The sequence below is a fragment of the Bos indicus genome, chromosome 20 (genome assembly GCF_029378745.1).
Source record: "Bos indicus isolate NIAB-ARS_2022 breed Sahiwal x Tharparkar chromosome 20, NIAB-ARS_B.indTharparkar_mat_pri_1.0, whole genome shotgun sequence".
Classification (NCBI taxonomy): Eukaryota; Metazoa; Chordata; class Mammalia; order Artiodactyla; family Bovidae; genus Bos; species Bos indicus.
Window position 1 is genome coordinate 17,734,717 of NC_091779.1, and position 18,414 is coordinate 17,753,130.

Here is an 18,414-nt window from a genome sequence, read left to right on the forward strand (position 1 = left end):
CACTATTCACAACAGCCTACAGGTGGAAGCAACACAAATGTCCACAGACAGATGAATAAACTGTGGTATATATACAGTGGAATACTCTACAGCTTTTGAAAGGAAGAAAATCCTCTCATATACGACAATATGCATGAACCTTGAGGACACCACACTAAGTGAAATACACAGCCAGTCATAAGAGGTCAAGTACTGTAATAATGCCATTTATGTCTCTAAGGCAATCAAATTCATAGAAGTGGAAAGCAGAATGGTAGTTACCAGTCGGGGGAAAGCTGTTCAATGAGTATTGAGTGGAGTTGGGGGGTGGGAAAGCCGTTGTTCAGTGGGTATAGAGTTTAGTTGTGTAAGATGGCTAAGTTCTGATCTGTTTCAAACAAATACACTCAACACTACTGAACTGTACACTTAAAAATGGTTAAGGAGGTACATTTTATGATGCAGTTTTACCACATACACACACACAAAATGCATTTTCACCATTTTACATATAGGTTTTTGATGGAGATGGGGCGGGGCAGGTGTTTATAATGTATATGTAGTACGTAACCTTTATGTTGTAATTTCCTTTAAACCACACATGCAAAAAAACCTCTCACAACTTAGCATTTATTAAATATATTAAGTACTGAGCATCTTAAATAATAGTTTATTAGGGAGAAATACCGAGTGTACAGACTGAAGAAAACTGACTAGTCTGTCTCTCTGTGATTATCTCATTTATGTCTGTCTTTTCCGCTAAGCAGAAAGTAAGCTCCAGTGTCTAGCTTTATTCACCATTGTATCTCCAGGGCCTAGAAAACAGTATACAAATATTTATTCAATGAGCAAATATGGTATTAAACACTTGAGAGATGTGGTAACACCCAGGTCCATAATCACGAAATTCAAGTGTAATTAGAGATATACCATAAAGGAGGCAGAATCAACTTTCAAAAAACTAATTTTAATCAAAACAAAAATTGTTGATCATTAACAAGTTTATAAAACAGTGATTTAGTTACATAAATAAATTGATATCAGTGTATCAAATCTTAATTACTTTCAACTTCATGAGCATGTTTACATGGGTGATGAAGTACAACCTTTTTTTTTTCTTTTTACCTATTATAATAAATAAAATGGAGCGCATGAAATAGTTCCTCTAAACAAAAATACCTACAAACATACCTCTAGCATGTTCTCTAATGAAGGGAACAAGAGACACTGGACAACTTTTGCACCAAAACATAAAAATTGCTTTAAAAAGCACAAGGTTACAGAACCATCAGCTAAAGTAAAGACACTATACTGTAACCAAAGTTGGTATTTAATAATATAATGAACAGTTTGGTAGTTAGATCTCCAGTTTGGTTATTTTAAAGCATTAAGACAAGGCAAGATAGAAGGCTGCTTTCGTTTTGAGTAATTCTAGAGAAAATAAAATATATTTAAAAAAAAAAGAAAGAAAACGGAAAAGTAGAACAGTCATACCTACACAACTTTCTGTCCTGCACAAAGTCAAAATACCTATGCAGAATAGATATATAATATATATAATGTTATTTGTGCACAAAGGTTAGCTTATTATTAGCTCACTGCAAAGGCGTAATGTATCATATGTCAATTGTTTTGGAAAACATTTTGCGTTTTGTGTCAAAAGGGTATTTCTTTTGAGTTTCCTAGGCTAGGAGGCACGAAGCCCAGTTCCGGCATACTGTATATTCTTAATGCTAAGGCTTGCTGCTCTGGCTGTGTATCTTGTCCCTCTTCGTTCTAGTGCCTGTTACAAGCATGTGTGGTGTAGTGGTTGGTGGTGTGTGTCTTGTGTCTGTGTGTATACATATATATATGTATACATAAGTTGTATAAATATATATACATATATAATTTCTCCCAGTAGATCTCAGTCCAACCATGCAATCCAAAAGGTGGCTCTGCACAGATGCCCAGCATGAAGCTCACCGCCTGAGCCAACCCTGAAGCAAGGCGCACTTTTAGTCCTTCTGATAGGTTTTCTCTCAGTTTTTTTTGTTGTTTTTGTTTAAAACCAAGCTACTGCAGCTTCAAGTATTTTGCATTACATAGAATATTTTTTATAAATTAGTTAATGTTATATTTTCAATATTCAGACATATACTATAATATATATACAGTACAATAAATGCTCTCATTCTTTTTTTAATTTTTTTTTGATAAATCCCTGAGAATGTATGTTGACAGTCGCTAAGTTTCCACATGCACAAGCATCGTGTGCCATGCTTCTGGACGAACAGCACTGCAAAGCCACGTGGGTCAGCCTTTTAACTATTAATATTTCGTTTTGTTGGTTTGTTTAAATATGCTGCAAATGTAAAGATGAGTTACAAAGGAGTAAAGCTGAATCCATTCGAGGTACTTATCACAGGATGGAGGTGTTCTGTTTGGTTTTAAAGCCATTTCAATTATTTTTTTTGAGGCTGTGAACGTATACAGAAAACAGGAGAGCTATGTGGACTTTGCCACTTGACAACATATACTCAGTGTAAACCCAACCTTTTCAACCTCTCTCTCATACAAAAAAAAGGAAGAGTTAAAAAAAAATAAAACAAAAGAGAAAGAAAAAGGGAAAAAAATTAAAAACACACGAACTTTCACAACATGACAATTTAGTCTGCAAACGCAATATAACTATACACATATAATACCGGTGTGGCTCTGTTCTTTAAGTTAAAAAGGGTACAAAGGCAGGCTCAAGTAAAAACAAACCATCCCTCCCAACCCCACCCCCACCCTCATTCATACAAGTTCTATCAACCAAACCTCTCCCGAACCAACATCATCAGTTTCTTTTTGCCTTTGTAGATTTGTTTCAGGTTGTCGATAAACTGTGTAAACTGAATGTGTCCATCATGCGCCATTAAGAAGGTCTCTCGGGCCTTGCTGAGGAACTCTATGAACTCACTATAGTGCCGAGGACTGATGTGTGTGAGCCGTGAGTGTGTTGTGTTGATGTAGGCCCCAATCGTGGCATCCAAGAGTTGCCTCAGGGGGGCTTTGTCCAGCGACATGAGCTTACCCGAGTTCCTCCTCCCGTGAAGCCCCACCACGCCAGGAGTGGTCAGAGTGCACCTGCGCAAAATGTCTGACAGTACCGTTGCACACTTGACACTCTTGACCACCAGAGGTATTATAGCTGCAAGCTCGTTTTTACCAAGGGAGTGGCTGAGCGCACAGGCCCACAAAACGTCGTTAATGGCAGGGTGCGTGTCCTGATTGTAGCTCAGGTTGAGATGGGTCATGGCCAGGGTGGCCAGCTTGTAGGCCCTCATGGGGTACCCGCGGTGCTCCATGTACCGTGCTATTGTGAAGAGCTGGGTGTAGCTCATGCCGGTTGTAGCAGCGTCAAGAACGATTTGGTACGCCGTCTCAAAAGCTATGTGATCCTTTTCACACAGGGTCAGCGCGGAGAGGGCACAGTTCTGAGGGTCCTTCATGGCGCACTGCAGTGCGAGTGTCCGGGCGCTGCTGGCCAGCTTTTCCTGCTGGTGGCAGTCCAGGTGGAGGCGGACGATGGTGCTGTTGGACATCACAGTGGTGGCAACAATACTTGTGGCTTCGGTGGGAGTAAAGAGTGTAAACCAGCTCTGCATGATGCTGTCCAGGGCATAAACACCTGCCAAGAACACAGAGAAGCCGCATTACTGACTGGCTGCCCAGGGGTCTTGCCGTACTTCCACTCTTTAATCAATGCTTACACTGTTAACTAGCACAGAACATGAGCCCGGCCAGAAAATCCTGCAAGGTAATGTGCCTGGGAGCAACCTTTTACAATAAGGTTATGATAGACTGTTATTCAGTGAAATGCCTAATGAACATGAACTTCCTGTAATAAAGAGCAAATCCTCTCGGTAGCTGGTATTTGCGCTGTGCTGCTGCCTGCCTGCCGTTTCAGACAACGGCTTCTTGCTAATGAGTTCCAGTTCACTGGGGCCTCCTGTCAGTTACCGACTGCAGAATGGGAGTCAGAAAAAGTACAACCCTCACCAGAATAGGGAGTCTTTATGTGATGTGTGTGTGTATGTGCCCAAGTTTAAAGTACACACAATACAAAATGATTAAACACACAAAGAAGCAAGGAAATGTGACCTGTAATCAGAGAGAAAAAAGTCAACAGAAGCAGACATACAGATGACTTGAATGTTTGAAATGGATGACAAGGTTTGACTGTCATTCTAAGTACACAGATCAATGTGCCTCAGCTGCAGGAAAATCCTAAACATGAGCCATTAAAAAGCAGGCACTAAATCGAAGAGAAATGAGGCCTCTGTCTTGGTGCAGGGTAGGGTAGTGGTGTGGCAGTTTTTGAACTGGTATTATCTTTGTATCGATGTACTAACGCATCACGTCGATAATATAACTTTTATATTGAGACCAATTTCCTGCTTTCCAAGATAACATACCATTGTAGATTAACAAAAGAAAAACAACAAGGAAAATGCTTTTACGGTATCTGCTGTGTCAGTCTTTAGATACACACTGAGGTGGCTGGTATTCTCAGCAAGAGGTGTGTATTCTTTTCTGATGCAAACGGAAAGAAATGGTGGCTGTTGAAGCACCGTTTATTTTAAACAGCCCTACTCGGTTTGTGTCGGCATTCTCACCAGGCGTGTCTGGGCTTTTGGTTCTGCCTCACTGCTGCAGAGGGGCGCTAGCTGGCTGAAGGGTTTCACAGACGGCGCCTGTATGTGCAGCCCAGGTCTTCTTGTGGCTACTAAAAATTCTCGTCCATCTGAAAGCTCACCTAAACTGCACCCAGTGGTCACTTCTCTGCTGGGTACCTTGAGAAATGCCCTCAGATAATGAAGGAAAAACTCAGAGCAACTAGATAACTGTATATTATTTTCATTAAAGTGCTATGAACCCCTAACCCACAGTCTGAAGGTATTTTCAGATGGTTTCCCTCCTACCAAAGTTTCATATTCATTCCACTTCTGGAATATGAAAACTGTAAATTTGATTATCACAAGAAGCTACTAAAGGCACCTTAAGTGTGACAGAACAACTGAATAAAAAGGGTTTACTCCCTAGCCTATTCCATTTTAGATAAGACACTGGGGCCCCACGAATGTGACAGGAACAATGCAAGTGGGCAGAACTGGAGGTGGAAGGTGAGGGTTGGGGGAAGGGAGCTCCCGTAGGTTGCTGGAAGGGGCAGGAGCCTTGGAGACGTCAAAGTAACAGAGTGAAAATGTTCTTGTGTGTATCTGGAAGTGACAAGTTGAACCTGACCACAAGGCACCTGGGGAAGCCCCCTGTCCTGACTCTACCTACCCACTTCAGTAGCGCACGTCACCAGCCACCTCACCATCTCCCGTCGCCGCCAGTTTAAGGTTGACAGTGTCATTCGCATAACCTGTAAAGACAGGAAAACAGAATGCTTTGGAAGGTTATACCAAGTCAGTGAAAAAGAAAACAGTGCACCCCAAGGTAGAACCTTATTTGGAACAAAACTCTGCAAATGAACTTGGGTTTGTCTACGGCTTCCCTCGCTGGTCTCGTCCCAGCCTGGGAGGCAGGAGGTCTGTGTTCTCCTCCTGGTGCACCGACTGGCTAGATGGAGCATCCTGGGCAAGCCACTCAACCCACCACTTTTCTCCTCTGCAGAACTCAAAGGCGGGACTGGCACATTAAACATGGCCGACGTGCTCTTCTCCTCCCCATCTTTAACATTCCCTGCTTTTAAATCTCTGAGCCACCTCTTGAATCAATTCTGACTGGGAACCCTCCATTTAAAAAAAATAATTGTTTTAGTTATTTCTTCAGCCTCTTTTGTCCCTTCCTGGTGATTAAGAAGATAAGCACAAGTCTACAGAAGGGAATCCTTTGGCACCATTGGCAATCTAATTTTGGTGTTTACTTTCTAATGGATTCCTAGATAAAATCAACCATACCTTCCTGCTTCCCTCATTTTTTAAGATTCAGAACCTCTAGGAACATAATACTCTCTTGGAAAGGTCTATGGGATTCCTTCCTGGGTCCCAGGAAGAATGAGGCAGGGAGCAAGCTCCTATTTACCATTTACCAAAATAATCTGCCAGAATTCCAAATAACCAGAAAACTCATGTTAATGGCTCTTTCTGCATCGTATCTCTGAGGCAAATGATAACAAAAGTAAGCCAAACGATATGAAGTTATTTTTAAAAAGAAACTTCTAAAATGTCATCATATAGCTTTAAGTATAATTTCCCATGCCCTCTACTTGTAGAGTACTATATATATGGCAAGGGCATTTTCCTGTCATCTAATTCTTTAACCTTATTAATCACTGTAAGGAGAAGCTATAACTAGAAAACTGTATGAATCATCTAACTGGGGCATTCTAATCCCCATACTTTAGAAAATTAGAAGGTGGCAATTTCTTTTACTGCTTTTCATGGAGGGAAAAACACAAATGTTAATAGGGATTCTCTGAGAAAAGTAGAAACATAAACTTTTGAGTTCCTGATTTATACAGTAATCTTTGCAGATACTCTTAAGGAAGCCACATCTACTTAAATAACTAACTTGTAGTGTCCTTGATAATATGTCTAAGCATGCGTGCTGAAGCTGAAACCAGACCCAATCCCTCTACCTTTACCTAATTTTCTCAGGGTTATAAAAGGAGACAGAACTGTCCATCTGTTATGAAAATGAAAAAACATCAATAAATATCTATACTTCCTCTAAAAATAGAACCCTAACAACTGAATCTTTATTACACATGAGAGCTTAAGTCATGCACAGGAATAACTCTTCTTCACTCATTAAAGGAGAAACGGTGAGGTTAAGGCTCTAATACAGAAGATGATTTTTTTGTCGAAAGACACCAACAGGGCTTCTGAGCGGCACAGTCCTACACGTGCAGCTGCAGAGCGGCGCAGCTGGGAAGGACTGCATCTGTGAAGCGCAGGGCTCTCCTGAGGTCTAGCAGACCTGTGCACCAAAGAGTCATGGGCCTGCACTGAAACACGCAAAGCAGCAGACACAGTCTGAGGATGATGCTTTTATTAGCAGCCCTTGGCACCCCGGTAAAAACCACAGTCACGTACCTGCAGGCCCAGCTCCAGAGACACTTTCAAGAGAGTGATGTCTGGCAAACTGTCCATGAGAGTTGCTATTTTAAATGCATCCTGGGCAAGCTTGAAGATGTGGGATGAGGAGTGAATGTTTTTCTGGATGGATTCTAATACTGTTTCCAGCCTCCGAACATCACCTGCAATGAACAGGGGGAAACAAAATCAAGGCAGAGCAAAACAAACAAAAAAACCATACACACACACCCAAAGGGAGTTTAAAAAGGAACAAAACACAAAGCACAAGTTAATTTACATGTAATGTTCACAGATGGCCCAACCAAGTGTCTCAAGGTTATTGCAATATCTGTGCATCCCAGCTTCAAAAAAAGGTAACACTGAGACACACCCTCAGTGACTAAAAGCATGTGAACCAGAACCAATAAGAGATAGCAAATAGTTCTCTCAGGTTCCTACTGATGTATTTCTGGTGAGTATTTCAGGGAGAAAAAAAATGGAACCCAACTTTTTAATCTGCTTCTGGAGCTCACCCACCATTTACATGGCATGGTGACTAAACCCGAACTCTGCCAGGAGCCAGTTTAACGATGCAGTTAAATGAGGAAAATGTTGCCTCAAGTGAGTAGCACCTGTTTTGCTTCCTAAGCTAACATCTAAAGAAAAGAATCCTTTACAACATAAGCTCCACCACTGAGAACATGATGGAAAACATGACCCTAAAAGAGTCAAATTCACGAAATAATCACAAGACCTCAGGACGACCCAGTACCTTTGGCTGCAGTTAGCATGGTGGACGCCAGCTCACACTGCTGGGATTCTATGTGGCTTAGAGTGAACCAGCGAGGGTATCGGTTGGGAACAACTGATGCAATGTGGTGTGGGCGGGTGAGGTCTCCCGTTGGAGCAGTAGATTCCAATACTAGCAACCTGTAATGATAAGACAAGGCAGGCAGTGCTCAGTGATCACCTGTCCATCACCTGGGCCACAGGGACTGGCAGAAGCCAGAGGAGAGGGGACACGCTGGGAGAGACTGCTCAGGACCTTGGTGAGGGGAGAGCTGGTACAGCTATGCTCTGCTGTCCGGATGCTAAAGTTACCTCATTAATGGCTCACTACCTAAACCTAAGAGTTTCCTTTCTTTAGCATCATTCAGAAAATGGCAATATTCAAGGAAATGAAGATATGTTACAATAGAGAGCTTTGAAACACAAGTCTTAGTGTTTACCTACTGTAAAATTTCTGAACCTTATAATTCACTAAAAAATAAAAATCGAAAGAAATTGATAGTGAAGTGGATATTTAAGACTGAGATGATAAAGAGTTAGGGATCACTGTATAGTTGAGACGAATAAGCTTAACTTACTAAAATGGGAGGGAAAGCAAAAGAAAAATGACTTCCTTTCCATATATTCACACTTTCTGCAGAATTAGTTCCTTATACTTCAGAAATTTGTAGTTTAAAAATGTTCTATCAGTCACATTACATACAGATGATGAGTGCAAATGATCTGAGTATTTGTCCCTTGACAGTCTTACACAAACTCAGCACCACTTCTTATTTTAATCAGTCTGTCTTTAAGAATGCTGACTTATAAAGAACAACCACTGAAACACAGCACATGCTCAGTGGTCTCTTCCAAATACAAGCACCAACGAGATTAGCAAAGTAGCTGTAACTGCAATAGTTTTTTTTTTACAACCATCAAAAATACTGACCTTCACTCAAGTACACCAGTTCAGGGACTGTGGAGTAAGAGCTGGGGGCCAGGAGAGGTCGGTGGGCTCAGGCTGCGATGCTGGGCTTAGGGCCTCGCCCAACAGCAGTTACTGCTCTGACAGGTCAAATGCCTCCCTCCCTTTTCCTTTTATGTAGGGACACAGAGATGTTAGCATTAGACGGTGGCAATTTAGTAGTAAGAATTTTGGTGAGGTTGCTAGTTAGCTTTTTAAAAATTCAGAATATCCTTATATTCACAGACAGATCTTTCCAGAGTTGCTGTAGAGGAAACTAGTCAACATTCCTGGAAAGATGGTTAAATGATTGTGAAAGCACCTTTCTTCAGGACTTCCCCTCTCTTTCTAGAAAGACTAAGAAGCAAGTAAGCCACATGTCTCTTTTCCTTCCTGTTCCCCTAGCTGTTCCCAGAGGCTGGAAACAGTATCAGAATCCATCGAGAAGAACATTCACTCCTAGCATACTGCTGCTAAGTCACTTCAGTCGTGTCCGACTCTGTGCGACCCCATAGACGGCAGCCCACCAGGCTCCCCTGTCCCTGGGATTCTCCAGGCGAGAACACTGGAGTGGGTTGCCATTTCCTTCTCTAATGCATGCAAGTGAAAAGTGAAAGTGAAGTCGCTCAGTCGTGTCTGACTCTTAGCGACCCCATGGACTGCAGCCTACCAGGCTCCTCCATCCACGGGATTTTCCAGGCAAGAGTACTGGAGTGGGGTGCCACTGCCTTCTCCGGCTAGCATACTAGAGATGCTCTAATAGTTCACACCACCTCCCTCCCATAGCAGCCCTTTGGCTGAGGGCATGTGGCAGGTGGAAAAGAGGTGGTAACAATTCCCCTGTGCCCTGCTGAAATTCCCCATGAACATTCTGCCTTGGCAGCCACCAAGGGCAGACATAGATGAGTTTCTGAATGTTAGAAAAGTAAGCCTTTCCCCTCCTGATAGATACCTTCACATAAGCCAGATACACAGAGAAACCTTAAGCTATTTTACCCTTAAACTTAACAGGATTTGAGGCAATAGCATCTGGTGGCATCACAGCATTAGCATCCTTCCCTTTGCACAGAAGCACAAATCTTAGTACAGAGCAGAGCGCCTGTCTTCATCTGACAACTTCCATTTCAGCTTCCAAAAATGGGAATAGGAACGTACTTATAAAATTGTTCTCTAAAATACAAACCAAGTGGTGTAAAGTAATTTGGTGGGGGACTTTTGCTCATGTTAGTTATTTTTTTTTTTGATATTTAAAAAATAGACGAGAGAACTTTTAAAGTTTTCCTGATATGTTAATGAGATTTCATGTTGCCAAGGAAAGCATGTCAAATTAAAAGATGTCAGCCTCCATACACAATGACACACAGGTACATATAAACACATACATGAATACACACTCTGCTGCTGCTACTAAGTCGCTTCAGTCGTGTCCGACTCTGTGTGACCCCATAGACGGCAGCCCACCAGGCTACCCCGTCCGTGGGATTCTCCAGGCAAGAACACTGGAGTGGGTTGCCATTTCCTCCTCCAATGCATGAAAGTGAAAAGTGAAAGTGAAGTTGCTCAGTCGTGTCTGCCTCTGAGCGACCCCATGGACTGCAGCCTACCAGGCTCCTCCATCCATGGGATTTTCCAGGCAAGAGTACTAGAGTGGGTTGCCATTGCCTTCTCCGGAATACACACTCTATTGCTGCATAAAAAAGAGGCCTCCTGTGATTTATGAGTTATACTCATACAGGAAAGGCATTGTTTTTGAATCCACTACACGGGCTAACTGTGGAATCAAACTATTTTCCAACATCTCAAGTTGGAGGTGTGTCTTTACATGGCAATAACAGGGTCTAATCTGCACTTTAACAAGTGTGTTGATTTAAAAAAAAAAAAAAAAAGACAAAAGGAAAAAGCTCACATTTTAAGAAAGTAGATTATTTCTTTCAGGTCCTTAAAGTTTAAAAGGCTATATATAAGATTGAAAAATGTAATCTTGAATGCATTAAAAAATATTCAGCTACCACAAATTCATGATGAAAATAATTCCTTTGTGAACTGACTTTATAAAGGAGGAGAAAACAGAAAAGTCAGCGGCAGAAGACAACGTGTTCCAATTATTATTACTGAAAGAGGGACTGAGGGTGGCGGGAGCAGAGCGGAGGCAGGAAAATCCTGGGCGACCCCTGGACCGCGATGCCGTCCACGCCGGACAGAGTCCCACCTTCTCTCACTCTCCAGTTGAGAGCAAACGTGCTTCCTCGCCAGGACGGCTCTCCTGCACTACTGACGGGGACGCGTAACTGCAGCAGGTGTGAAGGGCTCCCTCAATTATATTCAGCCAAGTGTATGTATTATTTACCACTGTTTCAAAATCTAATTTTTTCAAAATAATGAGTTATTTAGGAAGGTTTCAACTGTTGCTGCCTTGTGACTAAACCCAACCTGAAACTGTTCTCTAGTCTCAAATTCTAGCTTCAAGACAGAGTAGGATAAAGCCACCATGAACGTGAGTGTGACAGCCGACAAGAATACCCTCTTTCCCTTACTTTAAATAAAACAAAAGCCAAACGAGGCAACAAACTACCACCACCACAACTGCAGAAGCACGATAGCTTCTTCAGATTCCTGCTGCCTACAAGAAACACGGATGAGCGAGAAGTCAGTTACGTTTCCCCGGTGGGGATTTGGATCGCCACTGCGCACGGGGCGGAATACGTACCGCATTGCTCTCAGTGCAATTTTGTATGCCAGTTCAGCATCGTGAGGTAGGAGAGAGGTGAAGAGATACTTGGCAAATGTGTGCATTGGAACACTCTCCCGATGGATTATTTCGCCTAAACCACTATATGGGCCGGCTGTAGGAAGAGAGCATATACATTTTACATTCTTAAACAAGGAACTAAGACTTCTTGTAAAGTATAAATTTCTTATGTAAAGTTATAAACAGCGTTAATCTAGTGAAGAATGTAATCTAAGTGACATGATTGAAATGAATACAATTCTTAAGTCAGAAATGATGCGACAGGGTAGAGTAGACAACATCAAATTCACTTCAGGAACAACTCCCTGCAGCACAGCTGAAAGTGAATCACACAACTAGGGGGCGGAGCTTGTTCACACTACAACTGCTTCAGGAAACAAGGAAGCAGGAAACCTCACTCAGCTCAGGACAGGCCCTCTCTCAATGTGTGATATCTATGCGCCCAGATTTTCAAATACACAGATGACTCTCAGCTTCACTTTGGAACCTGCCCCAGACTCAGCTGGAGGGGCACACATAAGCCAGGCTTCCAGAAAAGAGTGCTCTGCTTCAGGGGGAGGGATGGAGATTCTGAACCACAAATTCCAATACAAAGACTTTTAAGTATTGCTGCTTTTAATAAGGAGAAAGAGATGTTAATTCTCAGAAAGTGATTAATAATAAAAAATAGAATAATACTCACCATACGCAAAAGAAAAAAAGTAACTGAGTCTGCCACCATTTGGGCTTCAAAAGATCAATTTCAAAAGCAAATTTATATTGAAGCTATCAAAATTCATTTCTCAGAAGTTATGATAGGCATCGTGGCAGAGCTGACTCCCCCTTTGTCTTCTCTAAATGCTACCTTACGAAGGGCAATACCAACTTTTAAAACAAATTTTGAAAGGAAACCACAGTGGTTAGTTCAACTACTTTCCGCTTAGGTACTTTGAGGTCTAGTTACTGTAAAGTGTTTTGTAAATTAGTTTCCATGTCACCTTTGGGTAACATTGGTTTCATGACTCTAGAATTATGAACCATCACATTACTGGTCAAAGGACATAATACACTTGATTTCCATGAGAAAACTAAGTCTGGTGAAGGGTTTAGAATGCAAGAAATGCAGTTTAGAGGAAACGGTGAGAGGAGTTATTGAACTGGGCACTCTGGTAAGAACATGATATATTTTAGATCATTTTAAACTAACAGAAGTTGTTTTTAAATGTCATTGTTTCATTCTTTGGTTAGCAGTTTTGAACTGTTCCTTATTTAAGTACTTTAAAAGTCATGTAGACTACTTTTTTACCAAGACAAACTGAAGATATTTTAAAATGTTTTAGTGATCTGGTATTAGTAAAAAGTTGATATAGCATTACAGTTTTTACCCTTAGTTCATATGAGGCCAAATTATTTGTTACTATGATAGACTGAATGCTTGCCCTCCTCTCAAATTCCTATGTTAAAGCCCTATCTCCCAACGTGAGTGTAGTTGAAGACAGGGCCTTTATGGAAGTAATTAAGGCTAAGTGAGGTCACAGGGGCCCTGACCTGGTCCAACAGAAGTAGCGTCCCGTAAGAAGAGACAAGAGTGAATGCTGTCTCTGCCTTGTGAGAACTCAGAGAAGGCAGCCCTGTGCGAGGCAGCAGGAGGGCCCTCACCAGAGAGTGAAATAGCGAGCGCCTCGGCCTTGGGCTTCTCGGCCTCCAGAACTGTGAGAAATAAACTTCTGTTGTTTAAGCATCTAACCTGTAGTATTTTTTTTATGGCAGCTTGAGCAGAGTAAGACATTAACTCTACTTTATTAAGGACTAATTATAGCAAACATCTATTTTTCTTCTGTATCTCTCCTCCATTTCCTTTCAGCATTTCCCTTAAACCATCAAGTTCCCTTTCTGTACTACGCAAGGAAAGCCAGGATACATAATCAATATAATAGCACTTCCCAACAAGCAAAACATTCAGTCAGGTATCATAGAATTATTTGTCAATGAATAATCAGTGTCCCAGAGCTCCAGTGTACTGAAAAGTGAAAAAATTAAATTTGGAATCTAAGTTCCCCAGAAGTGTTTTTCCAGTATGTCCACAGTATGTCTAGTATGATCCAATATGCCCACAGTATGTCCAGAAGTGACTAACACTCAGCAACAATACAGGGTTACTGCTTCCTCTTTTTCAGATACTTAGGTCAGCTAACTAATTTGCCCCTGAAATTCACAGAGTATAAATGCATGAAGAACTTGGTGCCCAGTGCAGTTGATTCTATCATGGAGCATTTATCTTTTGGAGTTTATAGAAATGGTCCCTTGGCTTCCCCTTGGACTTCTTCCTGTCCTGCACCACCCACTCTTTGTGGGCTGAGCAAGGCTGGGAAAGGAGCGGAGGCTGGGATAAGTCATCAGCACTCCTTATCGGGCATAGTTCTAATTAAAATGTTTAACAAGAAAGTATGGTCTAATCAAAGAGTAAAACAAAGTTTAAAAATATTCGTAAGTAATGAATATGAAGACATAAGATAAGTAAGTGATGAACAGGTATCAGACACTATCAACTTTGAAAAGCACGTATCCTCTTCTATTCCTTCAGAATAATAAAACTCAAAAGGCAGTTTACCAAGAGTTATTAAGAGCCAGTATAAAAATAACTGTACTTCTAAAATATATAAATGTAAAGTGCATTTAATGAAAAAAATTTTTTTCAACTAGATCTTTAGCTTTGGACATATAAGAGAGGTTTTGAAATGCTATTTTCTCTAAATCCCTTCCCTAAGTATAGTCATTCCAAATACAAGACAAAGAAACCATATTCTATGAGCTTATCAATCACAGAGAATCCCACAAAAATAACACACATGTACTTGAGAGATGGAAGCAATTAAAAAGTTCTGACATCTCCCAAATCTGTGTAAAAGACTGCTAATGCTAAGTTGCCTCAGTCTTGTCTGACTCTGTGTGACCCCATGGATTGTAGCCCACCAGGCTGCTCTGTCCGTGGGATTCTCCAGGCAAGAATACTGGAGTGGGTTGCCATTTCCTTCTCCAGTAAAAGAGTAGGCTACCACATTAAGTACACTTATTGTTGACAAGGAAAAAACATTTAAAAAAATATCAGTCAAAATTTGGGGATTTGTCTGTTTGGCTCAGATGGTAAAAAATCTGCTTGCAATGCAGGAGACTGGGGTTCAATCCCCAGTCAGGAAGATCCCAGGAGAAAGGAATGGCTACCCAGTCCAGTATTCTTGCCTGGAGAATTCCATGAACAGAGGAGCCTGGCGGGCTACAGTCCATGGGGTCACAGGAAGTTGGACATGATTGAGCAACTAACATTTTCACTTTTCTCTTGACCTTACAAGAAAGAAAGAAAAAAACTTGCTTTGCCTTATTCTATGAAACTTTTACCTTGATGAATCTACACCTAATGGATTTTCTGAAATAATTAGCACAGTGAAAATTCACTTCTACAGTTGTTGGTCCTTTATCAGGATATGCAAATGACAGGTTCAAAATCCAGAAGTCATGTGACAGCCAATAATTTGGAGGAATGCCAACCAATCTCCATTTTATTACTTAATAGATCCAAGGAATATGGCTACCAGTCATAAAGGAATATGGCTACCAGCAATAATTCACTAAATATAAAATTTACATTTATCTCAAGAACAACAGTTTAAAAATAAACAGTCCTTTTTAAAGCTTGTGACATTCAAATAGGGCTCATTTTTAGCAGCCTCATTGCTTACATGACCACCTAATAAATAGTAAACATCTAAACATCTGTACTTTTTTATTAAGTGATACTACTTTTTGGAAAATGAACATGCCTGTGACACTCAGCGACCATACCAATCAGGATAACTACTGTATTAAATGTACTCAAACAGTATTCCCAACATAAGAAAGCGGAATGCCTAAATAAAATGGGCTAAACAAGTGGAGAAGTTATCAGTTACCTTCTAACAGGAAGACTGCTTGCTTGCGAAAAATTTTCACCAGTGTGTCGTCCAATTCAATCTCCTGAAGCTTGGAGATGAGCTGTTCCTCGTTGCGGCAAACCTTCTCCTGGGTGTACAGCCCGTCAGGCATGACCCGCTGCTGTCCCAGCCCTATTAGGGCTACTTCCACGGCCAGCGTTAGGTAGGATTCCCCTTCTTCTAGGAATTTGTGTGCAGGTAGATGCTGGTATTCCAGAGACTTGCACTGTCCCATATTCTCTGTCACAGAAGAAATCAGAGTTCAGAAACTACTTTTGCAGATGTTCTGACAGGCACAATCTATTAATATTTTACCCGGAACTCTTATTAAACGAATTATTGACTTAGCTCCAAGAAAGCTGGAAAACCATGTTAAAGTATATAGTTTTCCAATATCTTTAAAAAAAATGACCATCAATTGACTAAATGTGTATGTTCTGGAGGAAAGCATAGAACAAATATTTTTCTCTCATTAAAAAGGAATCACCAAAGAAAACCATAAATCTAAGAAGAGATACTAAGAATACTTAACAGTAAACAAAATTTTAATTAACCAAGAGTAAAATTACATGATGACTGTAATAGTTACCAATTTTTTAAAGTCTAGAATTGAAAATTTTTCATACTTTTACCAGTGTTGTAATTTATAATAAAAACAGTAGAGAACACAACATATATGTAACTCAATTTCATGGTCCTTTTTGTTATCAGAGTCATCAGTTGTCAAAAGAGAATGATTCTCTGAACATCGTCTTATCACTGTTAAGGTGCTTCTATTTACAAATTCTTAACAAACTTCAACTGTCAAACTCCCAAGGAAAGTGGATTCAGAGTCATACCCTCACCCTCCTGATAAGAGTTTGGGTCACCAAAATCCATGAGGGCAACCACCACAGGCTAGATAATTAACTCTCCAAGCTAATCCAGTCATGGGAGCAGCAAAGGTACAAACCTTCTTCCCTGCCATATGATATATATCCTTATTTTATATCTTTATGCTGGAAAATAGTAAGAAACACAGATAAATTCTTAGATACACAATCACTGTTTTAGGTTCTTGATACATGCTGCCAACTGTCAACGCCAAGACTTTTCCCAGTTTGAGAAGCCTGCCTAAAAAGTGGGAGTACCATTTCCTGCTAACCGCTAGTCCTGTTAACTATATGGAATGGATTCATAGAAGGAACAGTGAAGAACCATGACCAGTGACGAACGCCATTCAGGGTTTAGGCGGGAAGCACACGAGACAAACGTCAACGTTTTTATTGTTTTATTTTTACCTGTAAAATCTGAGAACACAGGGAAGCCTTCGTCGTCAGTGCGGCAGGCTTCCATAAGGCTGCTGAAAAGTGTGCCCACGGGATCCAGGGGGTGTCCAACCCAGCCCTCCAGATTGGTTATTGAGGTTATGCTTTTATGGGGTAGCTCTGTGTAAGAAAAGAGAATTGAGATATGAAGAGAAGTAGAGGAAAGAAAGGCTTTACCATTTAATAGCAGCATCCTCACAAATTAATACTACATTCAATTCAAAATTCCTCTTTAATTAAAAAACAAGGTTTCGTAAAACCCGAACTTGTGAACTATTTTAAGTTCTAAAGGGTCATCTGTGAATCAATGTAAATGGTGTTAACTGCCCAAGAAAACTCTCAAACATCTATTTAATTCATGTGTCCAGAGTACTAGGTTGACATTATTGTTTACACTATTAAATTATAATGTATGAGGAAAAATGAATTCCAACTTTTCACCTGAGAAGCTAAGGACAACTCTGCTTACCTCCTAGGAGTGGCTTTAAAGAGAACTAAAAATTCTCCCTGGAATTATCATTGGCTAACTAACTACAACTTTATTAAGAAGATATTCTTCTCACTGAGTCACCTAAAATAGAGTCTAAAGAGCAGCTACACTCTGGGTCAGACCTGAACTCCCCTATCACCTTACAAGAGTCTTCCTTACATGGATATGTAAACCATTTAAGAGAGAAACTTTTCCACAAAGGGGAACTACAACAGAAGATAACATAATTTGGATGGCATGTATCCCTTTTCATTGTCTTCACGGAACGTTAGAACTTTAAAATTCTCAAGTTAGAGTGCTGAGAAAAAACTGCAAATACTTTAGGATATACTCCATTATTGTAAACAATGCAGTACTTTACATGTAAGTGTTTACTAAAATAATAAATAGTAGTAGTTCCTTCTTGAAGGAAAGTACAATAAAAACTACAAATAATATAAAATAAACAAGAAAAATATTGGCTTGTAAATAGCTAAAGAGCTATTCCACCAAGTTCAATGTTCCTTTAGAAGTCTTCTGTTTTGGACTACCAACTCTTAGTACATAGAAAGCATGGCCTGGCACAATGTACTACAATCTATGGAAACTGAGCGCTAGATTCCTTGGAAGGCTCTTTCCCTGCAATTTCTGTCAATGATTTTTAATATACACAACCAGGATAAAAACAGAAACATGAGTATTACTCTTAGCAACATGTCTGTCTGTCTGTCTCTCTATATATACATATATATATACACACACACGCATACATATATGTATGTGCATCAGATCAGATCAGATCAGTCGCTCAGTCGTGTCCGACTCCTTGCGACCCCATGAATCGCAGCACGCCAGGCCTCCCTGTCCATCACCAACTCCCGGAGTTCACCCAGACTCACGTCCATCGAGTCAGTGATGCCATCCAGCCATCTCATCCTCTGTCGTCCCCTTCGCCTCCTGCCCCCAATCCCTCCCAGCATCAGAGTCTTTTCCAATGAGTCAACTTTTCGCATGAGGTGCCCAAAGTACTGGAGTTTCAGCTTTAGCACCATTCCTTCCAAAGAAATCCCAGGGCTGATCTCCTTCAGAATGGACTGGTTGGATCTCCTTGCAGTCCAAGGGACTCTCAAGAGTCTTCTCCAACACCACAGTTCAAAAGCATCAATTCTTCAGCGC

General features: G+C 40.8%; 1 protein-coding gene across 1 annotated transcript in view; it reads right to left on the reverse strand.

Annotated features, from left to right (window-relative positions):
- Positions 1-925: 925 nt before the first annotated feature.
- ZSWIM6 (zinc finger SWIM-type containing 6) overlaps positions 926-18,414 on the reverse strand; it is a 211,749-nt gene continuing 194,260 nt past the window's right edge. Inside the window, exons 8-14 of the mRNA XM_070774642.1 lie at positions 16,743-16,889; positions 15,442-15,702; positions 11,474-11,609; positions 7,804-7,961; positions 7,050-7,213; positions 5,293-5,374; positions 926-3,634 (exon numbers count right to left, since the gene is read on the reverse strand). Of these exons, the coding sequence (XP_070630743.1) occupies positions 2,772-3,634; positions 5,293-5,374; positions 7,050-7,213; positions 7,804-7,961; positions 11,474-11,609; positions 15,442-15,702; positions 16,743-16,889 (1,811 nt within the window). The 3' untranslated portion in view covers positions 926-2,771. The remainder of the gene's footprint in view (positions 3,635-5,292; positions 5,375-7,049; positions 7,214-7,803; positions 7,962-11,473; positions 11,610-15,441; positions 15,703-16,742; positions 16,890-18,414) is intronic.